Source organism: Akebia trifoliata, chromosome 9 (assembly GCF_017979445.1).
Source record: "Akebia trifoliata isolate Shusen 1 chromosome 9, ASM1797944v1, whole genome shotgun sequence".
NCBI classification, from domain to species: Eukaryota; Viridiplantae; Streptophyta; class Magnoliopsida; order Ranunculales; family Lardizabalaceae; genus Akebia; species Akebia trifoliata.
In genome coordinates this window covers 1,301,655-1,316,770 of record NC_141383.1, presented here as the reverse complement: position 1 = coordinate 1,316,770, position 15,116 = coordinate 1,301,655, and the positions used below count along the sequence as shown (strand labels likewise).

At 36.0% G+C, this 15,116-nt stretch overlaps 1 protein-coding gene across 2 annotated transcripts in view; it reads left to right on the top strand.

Annotated features, from left to right (window-relative positions):
• LOC147394000 (putative serine/threonine protein kinase IREH1) overlaps window positions 1-9,769 on the top strand; it is a 43,052-nt gene extending 33,283 nt beyond the window's left edge. Inside the window, exons 10-18 of one of the 2 annotated variants that reach the window (XM_086453551.1) lie at window positions 2,806-3,016; window positions 3,144-3,229; window positions 5,868-5,956; window positions 6,681-6,732; window positions 6,857-6,913; window positions 7,592-7,762; window positions 7,870-7,947; window positions 9,260-9,444; window positions 9,532-9,769. In XM_086453551.1, the coding sequence (XP_086309677.1) occupies window positions 2,806-3,016; window positions 3,144-3,229; window positions 5,868-5,956; window positions 6,681-6,732; window positions 6,857-6,913; window positions 7,592-7,762; window positions 7,870-7,947; window positions 9,260-9,343 (828 nt within the window). In that variant the 3' untranslated portion in view covers window positions 9,344-9,444; window positions 9,532-9,769. Of the gene's footprint in view, window positions 1-2,805; window positions 3,021-3,143; window positions 3,230-5,867; window positions 5,963-6,680; window positions 6,733-6,856; window positions 6,914-7,591; window positions 7,763-7,869; window positions 7,948-9,259; window positions 9,445-9,531 lie in introns of those variants that run through there. The other variant, XM_086453552.1, reaches the window with a different exon arrangement.
• The last annotated feature ends 5,347 nt before the right edge of the window (window positions 9,770-15,116 follow it).

The following is a 15,116-nucleotide window of genomic DNA, read 5'->3' as shown; positions in this document are numbered from 1 at the left end:
AGGCATGTCAAATCATCTAAGCATCAGCTAAAAGCTCATAACAACACTCCCAAGCATAGTAAGACAAACACTTCTAAGAGAAATGGGCTGACCCCAGATCATGTCACCCATTTCCAGATCTCAACATTAAATGTGATATCTACCAGTAGTTATAAAAAGGAGCATGAAAAATACATTCTTTGACCCCCAGATAAAGTATCTCCCCCCCAAATGAGCATTAAATGAGTTGAGACCCGACTAATCAATCTCAAGGGCTGCATTAATTGGCATGAGCACAATCCTCTAAGGACACATAGCCAGATATCAACCATCCATTTGTCCATTTCAACACCATGATATCTACCTACCAGTACCAATCATATGATGACATTTGTCCATAGAAAAATGTCTATAATAGCTCTTAGTCAAAGATTGAGAGAGGGTTCAGAAAATCTGGAGTTTAACATCTCTTTATTCCCCTAAAAGAAAACAATGTTCATCGTCTTCCCCACATGCTCACTAACCTTCTTCATTTCTATCACCAATGACTAACTTGACCATTAGAATGTTCTGGCAGGCATCACACCAGCGCCTCCCCCTTCTCTCCTCTCCTTATCTCCTTTGTTCTTTCTCACCTTCTCGCCATTTACCTGGAGCTAAGAGTCAAAACGATCAACCTTGAAGACACATGAAGAAGTAGAGGAAGACTTGAAGCATTCTAGTCACAAACCTACACAAAACTATGGCTTCTATTGACCACTAAACCAACGATTTGTCTAAGGATCACTTGTGTTTGGCATGACTACAGCATGGCGGATTTATTGGTGAGTGGACCCTATGATGTGGCCAGCAATTCACTTAGTGCGTATGGAATGTCACTATGGTGATGCCATGTTGGTGGGTGTCTAAAATACACCTTCCACATCTATCAAAGAGTAAGCTTGCATTTGAAATAATTGAATTTACTCAATTAGTTGAAGTTTTGGACATTAAAAACAAGGAAAAATTCTCTACCCCTAGGGTACATGATGATGAAACTTGCAAGGAATTTTAAACGTAAATTTGCATAAAAAAACTGAATTAAATTTTTTCATGGTTGGTCAAGTTCCGGAAATTCGTAGTTGGTCTGCAATGTTTGGGTCCTCTCAAGGCTTCTTTCCTTCTGTATATCTAGGATTGCTTTTAGGGACGGGCTCGAGGTGCAAAGTTATTTGGGAACCCATTGGGAAAAGGTGGGGAAAAGATTGAGTTTGTGGAAAGCAAGGTATCTTTCGAAAGGGGGCAAAGTCACATTGATCAAAAGTACCCTTTTGAGTATACTAGTCTATTAGTTATCACTGTTTCCCATACCAAAGATTGGAAAAATGATTAGGGATTTTCTTTAGAACGACAGGAAAAGGAAAAGAAAGTTCCATATCGTTAAGTGGAAAGTGATTTGCTTGCCAAAGAAAAACGGAGGGCTAGGCATTAAAGTTTTTAAGTTGACTCATTTGGCACTTTTAAGGAAATGGAGTAGAAAGATCAAGTCTTTTGAGTTATTAAGGCAAAGTATGAGGAAAAGATCTTTGGGTGGGAGAGTAAAGAGGTGAAGTCGCCCTACGGGTGTAGTTTGTGGATGAGCATAATGAGCGTAAACTCAAAGTTTAGGGAGTTGGGGGCTTTCAAGTGTGGGAATGGGGAGAGGATTCGATTTTGGAAGGATAGTTGGTGTGGTGGATCTCCATTGTACTCTCAATTCACAAGGTTTTATGCGCTATCCCTGAAAAAGGAAAATTTGATTGTCGACTTTTTGAATCATTGTGGGATAGGGATAGCTTGGGATTTGGGCGTCAAAAGGGGTTTTAATGATTGGGAGATTCAAGAGTTGGCAAAAGCGTTTTGCTGTGGGTAAGTTCATTTTGTGATTCACTCTCACCACCAAGGGTTCTTTCCTTCCCAATTGGTCCCATTTGGGGCGACAAAATACCTTCGAAGGTTTCTTTTTTCATGTGGTTGGCTGCTTCGGTAAAATTCTCACTTTTGATAATCTTATGATTAAGGGTTTTATTGGACCAAACTTTCGCTTCATGTGTAAAAGGAATGGGGAGTTAGTTTTCCACTTATTGATTCACTGTCCACATGTCACATGTTCGTAGTTTATGGGCCCATTTCTTATGTCTCTTTAATTTCTCATGAGTGTTTCCAAACTCAATTTTGTCATTATTTCAAGAGTGGAACCATGACGTGTTTTCAGGTAGAAAAAGGTACACCTATGGTCCCTCGTCCCTTTTGCAATATGCTGGGTAACATGGAGAGAAAGGAATCGAAAGTGTTCAATGGGCATGTTTTGGAACTTCAAGATTTAATTTTGGAGGTGTTGGGGTTCTAATTTTTTTGGAGCAAACGGGATTCGGACTTCAAAGGGGTGTTCTTTGATGAATTTTGTTTAATTGGGGGTCCTTGTGTTTAAATTAACTTTGTTGTTATCATTATGAGGTTTGTACCTAACTCTTGTATGATGGCTGCTAATCTCAACTGGTCTATTCTATTATTTTAGATATAAGGCAGCCTACTTATTGAAAAAAAAAAAAACACTGAATTAAAACCTAATAAAATAACTGATTTTTGTCTATGATAACTTCACTGTTATGTCTCATGCCATGTGTTTTGCTGCCATAGTGTTTCCTGTTTTTCTATTCAACTAGTACCTTACCGTTTTACAGGGGAGTTCATATTGTGGATTGCTTTTATCATTAAATTACTTTATCCTGTTTAGGAGATATTGTTCCTATTAAAGTAATATTATTACTGTACATCTCAAAGAAATCTGGCTTCCTTTCTGAACAGTTGACAGATTTTGGGCTTTCAAAGGTTGGTCTCATCAACAGCACTGATGACTTATCTGGTCCAGCAGTTAGTGGTACATCACTACTTGGAGAAGATGAGCCTCAGTTATCTGCTTTGGAGCACTTAGATCAGCGGGAAAGACGGCAGAAGCGTTCTGCTGTGGGTACACCTGATTATTTGGCACCAGAGATACTCTTGGGAACGGGACATGGTTGGTATAACCTTTTTCCTATTTATGGCACAGTATCAGCTTCTTTTGGATTGTCTGACAATCCTTGAATTTAAAATTATTATTTTTTGCAAGTGAATTTAAAATTTGATGTATTCCCCCTCTTCAGGCACGACTGCAGATTGGTGGTCTGTGGGTGTGATTCTTTTTGAACTTATTGTTGGGATTCCACCCTTTAATGCAGCGCATCCAGAGGTGGTTACTTTGGTTCCTGGACTATTTGGTCTCTTCCGTATTTTTTCTCTTTAATACTTTCAATTTTTCTCTGTTTTAACTTTCCACTCTTTTTCTGATTAAAACAAAGATATTGGGGGGGGGAGGTGGTGATGTAGGACCGATTAGGGAAATTGGTTAACCTAAAATATTTTGGTATCTCAGGTTTAAAAATGAAGGGGAAAGGGTTTGGGTTGGTTAGGATATGAAAGAAGGAATTTGGAATAGCAAATCAGGGTTTATGGATGATGGTTCAAAGTTTATGAATTAGAATGGGAATTACAGTGTATTACATTGTAAACCTTAGGGTGAAGGAAAAGAGAAAGGGGGAGAAACAAAATTCTAATAATACTTGATTTATGTTGCACAAATCAGTCCAACAAGTCTCCAGTCAATCTCCAAACTTCGCAAGATAAATAATGCAAAAATGGTAGTACAATCAAGTAATATGGAATTTTAAGAGAAAGGGGAAAGAAAATCCCTAGAATCATTCTACTATTCCTAGAAAAAGAAAATAGAAATCCCTTCTATGGTTTGAGAATCACTCATCAAGCTTATTTGGGCAACCACAATTCAGATTTTATTCCTCAGTCTTTAAAAAGAGAACAAAAAGAAATTCTTTATAAGCTTCTATAGGTGCGTCCAAACCTAATGGGTAAAATTATAAGTTTTCCCATGACTCCTTAAGTGATTGAGAATGACCAAACAAAAATACTCACAACTTCCTTATGACTTGACCAAGTGCCTTGAAACTATAAAGGAACATAAAATAAGACTCAAAGAATATAAAATAATTGTTGGACACCCACAACTAAAATGTTAAAAAGACTAAAATAACTTTGACTATTGTGGACAAGAAAAAAAAACCTAAAATTCAAAAAACATCACAACACCCATCTTCATGCCACATCAAGGCTTGATTATTAGTCTTTTTCCTCCTACAATAGGTCTTCAAAGGTTGTTTAGGATTCTCATCCATCGGGGGTGGGGGAGCCCACAAATTCAGGACTGAAGTAGGATATTATCTTTCTCCGATTATGGCCCAGGTTTTTAAATTATTGCACATGATGCCTATGGTATAGAATCCATGCTTTGTTTTCGAAGATACGTTCATTACTCTCTTTACAAATGTATCAACAACTCACACATGGACGTAAAATCCCCATTGTAAGCAGCCGATCGGGAAGGGGATTGCACTATGCACCAACCTTCAATTAAGGTTGGAACACACTTTGGCATCACACAACTGATCCCAAGGTGAACGAAGAAGGTATTCAGAATTTTTCTTGGTATATGGCAATGAATAAAAGATGATTCACTGTTTCTTCATTGCTATAGCAAATGGTGTACCTGTTTTACTTCTATGGGATCAAACTTTTAAGCATAGCTATAAGCATCCACATAAAGAATGCATTTTTTGAAAGGGATGGGTTTTTTCCCTAGCTCTTTAACTGGAAATTCAACATGCATGATGTTCCCACGAAGCCTTTGCAGTGTAGATATGATGTGGGAGAAAACTAGCCATTAAGAGAAATAGATTGGTTATGATACAAAACCCGGGAAAAAGGAACCCCTGTAAGTAGACCGAGATTGTATTTCAGTGCAATTTAGTCAAGGATAACTCATAAAATCTCATTGCAAGTGAATCTTATGGAACACAAAGGTTAACCAATGTTAGCAAAGCTTATAAAACAATCAAAATATTATTAATCAATCAAAAGCTCTCTTACATGTTCTCATAACCAACTATTTATAGGAAAAAAACTTTAAAGAAATAAAGCGAAACAAATGGGGTTTGGTAATATTTTGGATGGAGTTTAGATTAATTTTTTTCTCCAATCCACACAAATGCAAGGATTTTAAGGTGTTTTGATTTTCAAAATGGGTTGTATTGGGGTTTATTTTGTGTTTAGGATTTAAGTATAGCGCAAGGGATTTCAGCTCAAAAAGAAATTGAAAATGGTCGAGGTGCCCTCAACAAGAGAAGGGTTTCTCTATTTCATGCTCAACTGACCTTGCCTAGGGTAGGTGAGGTGCGTTGGCCTTGCCTCGCTTTACCTCGTGCCTTTCTTTCCTTCATAGCACCACCGTTGAGAACAATCATGGGCTTGTTTGTGTGAAGGCGTGTGCCAAACAAGGGACACTTGAGGGGGTCTCTCTTGTTGGCCTCCAAAACTAAGCCCTTTGAAACCCATTTTCAGTGATTTCACTGGGTTTGTTGTAAGTAAGATGATGAGGACACCTTGGCAGATGTTAATGGGATGATTTTGGTGCCAATGGAGTCTGGTTGGAGCCGCCCCCCCCATCACCACACACACACCCCTCTTTGTACATGTGCTGGCCGATTTGTGCTTCACTTACCCTTATCTCACAAGTGCCTTGTTAATTTTTTTTGATTTAAGAGAACAAATACCAAACATTTACCTTGTTATATAGTTTTTATTTACTATAAAGTTTTAAAAGCCTACTCATACTATAACAACCATTGAATTCTTTAATGATTTGTCAGAATTGATGTGTTAAATTATTGGGTGCTAGCTTTCACGAATTAGTTTGAATACATATAGGTGTTCGAATACATGTAGTTGTTTGCTTACTTATTTCCTTCTTTTGTTGTTAGAGAATCTTCGACAATATACTCAATCGTAAAATACCATGGCCACCGGTTCCTGAAGAAATGAGCTTTGAAGCACATGATTTAATTGATAGGTAAGACAAGCTGATTTGATTGTTGTTATATTTGGATGTGCTTTAAGATGATTTTCTTTTTATTGAGCCAAACTTGACTAATGTGATTTTGTTTACTCCTTTTCCATCTGTGTGACAAGGACACTAAAGTTTTTGAAAATATTAGTGTTCTGAACACCTGTATCGGACATATGTTAGGCACAGTGTCACTCATGCAGATTATCTTTAACCTATGTAATAGAGTTCAACACACTTGTGTTTTCAAGCACTAACCCCGATGAAAGCTATTCATTCGATATTTCTATATATATAGTTTATTTCCACTTTTTCTTCAAGAGGTGGTGTTACGGTTTCCAAAGGCACTACTGGTCCTCGCCGTTTTACTTTTCATTCTTTCTGATGTTTCATGGTTTAATTTCTTTTACTTCTTTCTACTCCACATCAGTACATTTGTTTACGTAAATAATCCTGGACTAGGATATCCGAGTGCAAATGCATAGAGAAAATGTTCATTCTCTGATCTATGTGTGAATATAGGTTATGTAAAGTTACAATGGTTTTATGGTCCCAGAGGCATTGTTGGTCCCTGACGTTGACTTTTCATTCTTTCTGATGTTTGATGGTATACGTTATTTTCATTATTTATTCCCAATTACGTAAATTTGTTTACGTAATTATCTGGACTTATCTAACCAAGATAGACTATCGTAGTAACTTCAGTGCTATTACTGACTCTGTTTTCCAGATTATTGACTGAAGATCCTAATCAGAGACTCGGTGCTAATGGAGCATCGGAGGTAAACTTGGTTAATAACTTCTGAAATTAACGAGATCTGAATGCTGTACCTTGTGCATTCTCTTAGAATTCATTCCAAAATTTAAAATACAAATTGATCTAAAAATCCAGAACTTACGTTTCAGGTGAAGCAACATGTATTCTTCAAATATATCAACTGGGACACACTTGCCAGGCAGAAGGTTACTTGCACAGCCTATCTTTTCTCTTCTTAGTATTGTAATCACATGTAAAAACATGTTTGCATCTGAGATAGATGGCGTCTACAACTGGAAAAATTTGGTTAATTCAATTTTTATATGCTGTATCATAGACAATCTCATTTGGTCTAATGGAAAAGGAGGGTCCTTCGTAGGGCTGTCAATGGATCGAATCAGACCTGAAATGCTATCCATTCTTGATAATTTCGGGTCTGGATTGATATTGTGGATTCCGATAAGTTTCGATCTGATATCTTATTGGACCAAATCTGGATCAACCATGTCCAGATCTGATAAGGACCCTATTCGATAATATGTTATAAAGTATATAAATTATATTATATATTTGTTCAGACTTGAGAGATATAAAGCTTACTTCGATTTTATTTATAAAATCTGGTTTGGCCCGATATGATCGTTAATGGATCGGATCTGGATCTTAATATTGAGATCCGATAAGAACCTGATCTAATAAGGGTCCGATCCGATACTTATTGGATCAGTCCTAGATCCAATCATTGTTGGGTCGGTACCAAATTGACCTCAATCCGATCTGATCTGGACCAGATCCATTGACAGCCTAGTCCATCGCATATTTTTACATCTAGGATCTGACTTGTCCCATTGATTAACCTTCTGAAATTTACCTTTCTTTCACAGGCTGCATTTGTTCCATCTTCAGAAAGTGCATTTGATACTAGCTACTTCACAAGCCGCTACTCCTGGAATACAGCAGATGATCATGTTTGTGCAGCTAGTGAATTCGAGGATTCCAGTTATAGTGGCAGCACAAGCGGCAGTAGCAGTTTCAGCAATCGTCAAGATGAACTGGTATCCAACTCAAACTAATCTGATTATAATTTACGCCCTGGAAATTATATAAACCTTAGCAAATCCGTGCAGTTGTTTTAAAGGTTGACATCAGTTATGGTAAACAGGGAGATGAATGTGGAGGTCTTGCTGATTTCGAGGCTAGCTCATCTTTCAAGTATTCATTCAGTAATTTCTCATTTAAGGTATGTGCATATGCATAATTATATTGAACTAGAGTTTGCCCATGCCTATGGGCATCCACTTTGCAATTAATGGGGTAAACACAGAAAAATAATAAAGTTGGGGGGTGTTTTTAAAAATATTTGAGATTAGGAGGTAAAATAGGAAAAATAATAAAGTTGGAGGTATATTATTATATTAAGAAAGGGGCAGAAGAGGAAAGATAATAAAGTGGGTTAAAGGGGTAAAAGAGGAAAGATAGTGAAGGGGTATTATTGAAACATGGGGTAAAAGAGGAAAGATAGTAAAATTGGAGGGATATTATAGAAAGAGGAGAGGGGGGGAGGAAGATAATAACGTTGAAGGGGATGAAAAGGAAGTGCAATAAAGTGGGGTCCTGTGGACCTCACTCCACTATAGTTGGAGAGGACCTTTACACCCATAATTGTAGCTAGAGTGGGACTCACAATTGTGTTTTATTATATATAGAAAATTTCTTAAAATGTGACTTCCCTGGCCACTATTAAATTTGTAGAGATGCTCGGTGCATGGCACATCATTGTAGTGTGGACTTCACTCCATTGTTGTTGGAGGGGGCGTTATACCTCATAACTATAATTAGAGTGGGACCCACAATTGCGTTTTATTACATAGATTGAAAATTTCTTAAAATGTGACTTACTTGGCCAGTTTTAAGTTTGTAGAGATCTCAGTGCATGGCACATCGATTGAAGTGGCTTTGTTATCTGCATTCATTTTCTTGGAAATTGCCATGAAACCTCTCCTGCAGAGCACCTCTGCTCAGTTTCTGACAAAAGGAACTGTTGAAACTTAGAGCAATTTGTGTGAAACATGTTTTTGGAGAATGGAACCATGACCAAAATATATATATAGGGGACAGATCATGGGACATAAGTAAAAACATAAGCAAAAACAATGTAATAATAATAAATTTTCAAAATATGGGTTAGAGGTTTTTGATTGAGCCGATTTTTTGTGGGGATGATCTCTATGATGAGAAGATCATCTGAAAAAAATATCAGTCCAATCTGAAACTTCTAACCCCATCAAAAGTGATTTAAAATGTGGACCGTCGATTTTTTACTAATAATTTGTAAACCAATTTTGATGGACTTACGAGTTTCAGATTGAGCTGATTTTTTGTGCGGATGATCCTCATTATAGAGACCATCCTCACAAAAAATCAGCTCAATCCAAAACCTCTAACCCATATTTTGAAAAACCATTGTTTTAGGCATATTTTGTTTCTAAACCACCCCCCCCACCCCCCCGACCAACCTTTACACTTAATGACTTTCTGTATATGGTGTCTAGAATCTTTCCCAGCTTGCATCAATCAACTATGATCTGCTTACAAAGGGATTGAAAGACGAACCTCCAGCGAACCCAGATGTATAGTTACCTTTTCTTCTCTGTTGAGAAGCGTGTGTGTGTGTTGAGCAACATGTGGACCTATGGGATTCTGTTCGCTCAATGGTTGTTTTGTAAAGCCTGTAAATGTAAGTTATTAAGTGAATTAATTTGTTAGAATCAGCATTTGTTTATTTTTCACTCTACTGACTACACAATGTTGTTTACTTTTTCAGAGATAGAAGCTTGAAACTGACAGTGTTGGGATGTGCTCTTTCTTTACGGAGGTTGCTGCTCTGCTGCATGGAGGATCCATATTTAAGTCCGTGTCATTTGTTTGGTTTGAGGACCTGTTTATACATTAATTATGACCCTTTATGGGTATTACAGTCCTTTGCCATTGGATGGAAGCACTTGGTTCCTTCATCATAGCAATGAGATCACATCCCTTTCAACGAGCTACCCTTTCTTTTCTACACAGATTTCGTTGGTTTCCTCAACCTAAATGTTTGAATAAGTAGGGTTAAAGGTCAAGAAAAAACCATAGAAGAAAAAGAAACGTTGAGCAGTGCTAGCCTAACACCAGTATTGTGGAGGAACTGTGTATTATTCAGCATCCATGTATCATGCAAAGATGCTGAATAATTTATGCGTTTTTGTTTTTGTTTCATAACAATACATGCATGATATGCATTTGGGGTAATACACCTAAAAAGGGAAAGCCACTGTTCATAATTTTGAAAATGCAGACCAGAAATCTCTAGACAGAACTTTTTGGTCGTTTAGTAATGACTTTTTCAATACGAGTCTTTTACAAAGTTCTTTTCCATTGATCTTTAATAATCATCGAACCCTTATCCCAAAACGAATCAGGTTTCCTCCATTCCAGAGAGTCTGGTCATATCCCACTTTCACTACCTCAATCCACATTTTTTTGGGTCGTCTTCTTGTTATTTTTAACCTTCAACTTGCATATTTCTTCTGGTTGGGATTGTAATTGGCCCTCATTGAATGTTCTCAAATCATCTCAATCCACTCTCTTAGTTTATTGACAATTGGCGTTAGTCTTGCATTCATAATTTTATCCTTCATCTATATACCAAGGTACGTAATCTTAAATTTGAGCAGGTCATCTATAATTAGAACAAATAAATATGGACTCAAAGTTGATCCTTCGATGTAAAGCCATTGCAACTGGGAAGCATATTGCTCCTTCCCAGCTCCCATTTGCTCTAACACTAGCATGATTTTAAAACTTGTTTTGACATCTCCATGAGCGAGACCGAGTTGTATGGAATTAGATATCCGATTTATTTGAGTTGTCTCAAATAAGATTTAAAAAAATCTCCTTAGAATTAGATCAAACTGTGTCTTTGAGACGACTTGTCAACTCGTCTTGTTGGTGGACGATACCAAGACAACTCGGGATTTAAGACCATAAACACTAGTCACATCTCTATAATTCAAGACCTTAATTATGTCAATATATCATATTCATGACTTGTTTATTTCCCAAAATACTTACTAAATTAATTTTTTCAATGTTTTGCCATATACTCTCTCCAAGAAGACCCTCAATTAGTCTTCCACCAAATTTGCTTGTGTGACACCACTTTGTGTGAACGTTCAATGATCTCTATTATCGTGTTTTACTTCTAAACCCCCCTAATTCTACCGAAGTATGTGGTCGTGGATCTCCAGACTCTCATTTCTGAAGATAACCTTAATTTTAAGTCTAGTATTCCCTTTTCTTGCTCACTTCAGCTTGTAGACATCTTGTACATTTTATGGCACACAATTTGTTATATATAAATTATCACATATCTTATGCTTAGTCTCTCTTACCACTTTACCACACAATTCATATCATCTGTGTGGTGAAACACAATAAACCAACCATTCATCGTGGTCTGCAGATTGAAGTATCATGCAAACGAATTGAAATTACATACCAAGATACAACTATAATTATTTGGTGGGGGGGTTTAATTTGGGAAAGTTTTACAGAAAATATTATTGGGTTTCTAATTTCCAAAACCCATCATCTTCAAGCTCCCAAAAATCCTATCTAATTCTTTATATTTGAATGTTGGAGAAAATAAAATTTTGAGGGTGAAAGAATAAAAATATTACCATATCCTACCATTAATAGATTAATAGCATATTAATTTGTCAATTCACAAATTTTTAGAAAATTTTGGAGAATTATGTAATTGATAGTCTTCTATTCATGGACAAAATTCTAAGATATCATTCAAATGGGCACACACTAGGAATTTGAACAACCATCAAATACAAATGACATACTCAACCTCAACGTATGATACATAAATGTCCCAATCAAGTCTTTTCCAAATTATCTTTAGGTTTAGAGCAACTCCAATGCAAATAGGCATCTTTGCCAAGCATTTTATTATGGAGTGTTCTTTTGTCTATTCAAGAGGTCTTCACTCCAACCGCACTAGCAAAAATCAGTATGCACCAATTCAGCTCTCTCTCTCTCTCTTCACACACACACACACACAGATCCACCCTCTTCTTTTGCCTCTTACACTCTCTCTAGAAAATTTTTAAGTAGAGAGTCAAAGCCCGAGTGCGTTGAAACTTTTTGAAGGACTCTGACTCTGTATAATGACAGTTGGGAGATAATATAAAGCGAGATCTCCCAAGTGCGTTGGAGTTGCTTTTTTCAATAACTCGGTTTGACACCTGGATTGTAAAGCCACCTTGAAGTTGTTAAGAGTCCAACTTATCATGCATACTTTTTTTTTCTTTTTTCTTTTTCTAATGGTTTTAGAGTTTCTATTAACACACCAACATTTATTTACTACTCACCTATCTATATTTTAAAAAACAAGGATTGGTGTGTTGTAAGTAAAAGTTTGTCTGCCATTAGAATCTCTCTCCCGCTCATTTTTCACTCTGGAATATTATCTACTTTAGATCTTCCCCGCTTAACTAAAAGGGAAGTTCTTTGAAATATCCTCTTTCTCTCTCTTCCCACCTTAACCACCAGAAGGTGAAGCACATGGGAGAAGAGTGAAAAGTTCAAAAGTATGTCAGTGTAGAGCCCTTTAGAGCATTGTTCCATCACTGTTTACTATATCAGAAGGAAAAAAAAAAACTTATTTTCTAATTTAAATTTGATAATTATAAGTATAACTATTTTAATTAACTAAAGTGTACCTTAAAAATACAATCTTACCTATGTCCTCACTCGCCCCATGCCCCCCATAATTTGACTGGATTTCCTCTTACCCTTGTTATGACTAATTGACTATAATCATTTACTAGGAATAAATATTTTAACAATTGATTATATATATATATATATATATATATATATATATATAGGGTCCCGTTCAGCAACAAACATTTTGGCAAAACATTTTTCAAAACATGGGTTAGAGGTTTTGGATTGGGCTGATTTTTGGTGAGGATGATCTCTACGGTGAGGAGATCATCCTCACCAAAAATCAGCCAATTCCAAAACTTCTAGCCCCAGTTTACAAGTTGAAAAATCGTGGACCGTCCATTTTTTGTAAACCATTTTTGATGGGGTTAAAAGTTTTGGAATGGGCTGAATTTTGATGATGATGATCTCCTCACCATAGAAATCATCCTCGCCAAAAATCAGCCCATTCCAAAATCTCTAACCCATGTTTTGAAAAATGTTTTGCCAAAATGTTTGTCAAAATGTTTGTTGCTGAACATTTCCCATATATATATATTTTGAGAATTTCTTATAAATTTTGTAATTTTAAAAAGATTTTAGTTTTTCTACTATTACATCATTGTAGTCTTCAAGGTGCTTTTCATTACTATACTCATTTTTAAAGACAAAAATTTATCTACTTAAGAAAGAAAAAAGTACTTAATATGATCCATAGAGTGAGATTATTCATTGAAAGCGAGTTCCATTATTTTGGGAGTGGAGATTTTGAAGAAAGATCAGCTTCTAAAGTGCCAAATGAGGTTTGGGAGTGAGAGAGTAACACCTCTAACAAAAAGACTTGTATTAAACTCTTGACCCTTCAATTCACGACCACGACAGTCTCGTCCACCACCCACCACCTTTGTCATCTCGGCCTCTCCTACCAACTCCATTTGTGTCTATTATATGTTCAAATTTCTTTATTGCTAATCTTTTTTAATAATTTGAGACACATTGGATGCCTTGATTAAATAAATGTAAAATGGGGTATAAGAAGTCATAGCTTGGTGATATCTAGTAGATTAATATATTGAAATTGTGGATGATCATTATGTTGATTTCTCATTATTTGTTTATTGGAACTAGTGGGGATCATAATAATGAGTGGACCTCTTTAAAAGGGAGCAAAAAATGGAGAGAGTTAGGTGGTAGTTTTTTATCTTCTTGACTCATATAGATTCCAATAATTAATAGTCTTAGTCTGTCTTTGTAGATATTGCACATTTTTAACAAACCATTATGTTTCGTATACATAGATGTAACATGTGTGGAGGTACAACATTAAGAAAATGTCCATGTCGTGTCTAGACATGTAGAAGTTGCATAATTGTCGCATGTGTAAAAGGGTAATTTAGGACCCAAGAGAGAGGACTTAACTTTAGACACTATTAACATCTAAGTCATTTTGGTGTATATTAGATGGATTTGTATCGTCTGTTTGTATCTTTGGGTTCAAACCTCGGAAACAATGACCTAACTAAAGGACTCCTTGGGGCCTTCGAAAAAAAATAAAAATGTACTAGAGTGAAAACCACCACAAAATTTTGGAAAAGAGATTACTTGATCCCCCGAAAGAACGGCACCAATGTGAAGGCTGTCATCAATGGTGGGACGTTGTGGATAAGGGTTTAATTTGATTGGTTTTGTATCATGGAATCTCCAATCACCCATTTAATGTCCAATATATATCATCCTAATCTTTATGAATCTCAATTTATCTATCCTAATATTCAGGAGAGTAATATGATGTATCATGCACGTTATACCTCATCATAGTACATCATAATCTAATTTACCCCTAACTGAAGGGCCATAGCTTGTTGAGTTAGTTAAAATCACTTAGTCTTGATGCCACAACTTAGCTTCAAAATCTACTTTCACCTATTAATTACTAACCACTAATCTGTTTACTTAAAAAAAAATTCTAATATTTTAACTGCAAGAGAGAGAGAGAGAGAGAGAGTGTGAGTGAGTAGTTTTATGTTTCTTCCGAACCCCTTTTTCTCTCCCTCCTTGTACCTACCTCTCTTTCTTTCTTGACTAAAGATCTTCCCTTACTAAAAGAAAATTGTTAACTCATAAAAAGACCAAAATACCCCCATCCATCTCTCTCTCTCTCTCTCTCTCTACATTGCTTTTCTTTGCTATAAAGTTTGCTTGTTTAAATATGTTCAAATCATACCACTAGGTTGATTGTAATCATATACTTAACGTACTAGTTTGTAGATTAATTAGCGTTCGCCCTAGGCACAGGCATCCTCTTTGGAATTAAAGGGGTAAAAGCAGGAAAAAAAAAGTTAAGAGTATTATTAAAAAAAATTGAGGTTAAAGAATAAAAGATGAATTATTAATTTAATGGTCTGATAACTCTGATTGGATTGCTTGTGGGGGCTATCAATCAGATCATGAGTAGCTGAAATCAACATTATAAACTCGTATTAATTGATGAATTTAAAGGTTTTAAGAGGGCAGGATGATTATTAGAAATATAAAATATAAAAGAAGATAAGGATGTGGTTTGACATAATAAAAACATATGAACACACTTAAATTAACATAAAAATTACTTTTTACGGTAAGGTTTTGATGATGATGCATTAATCCATG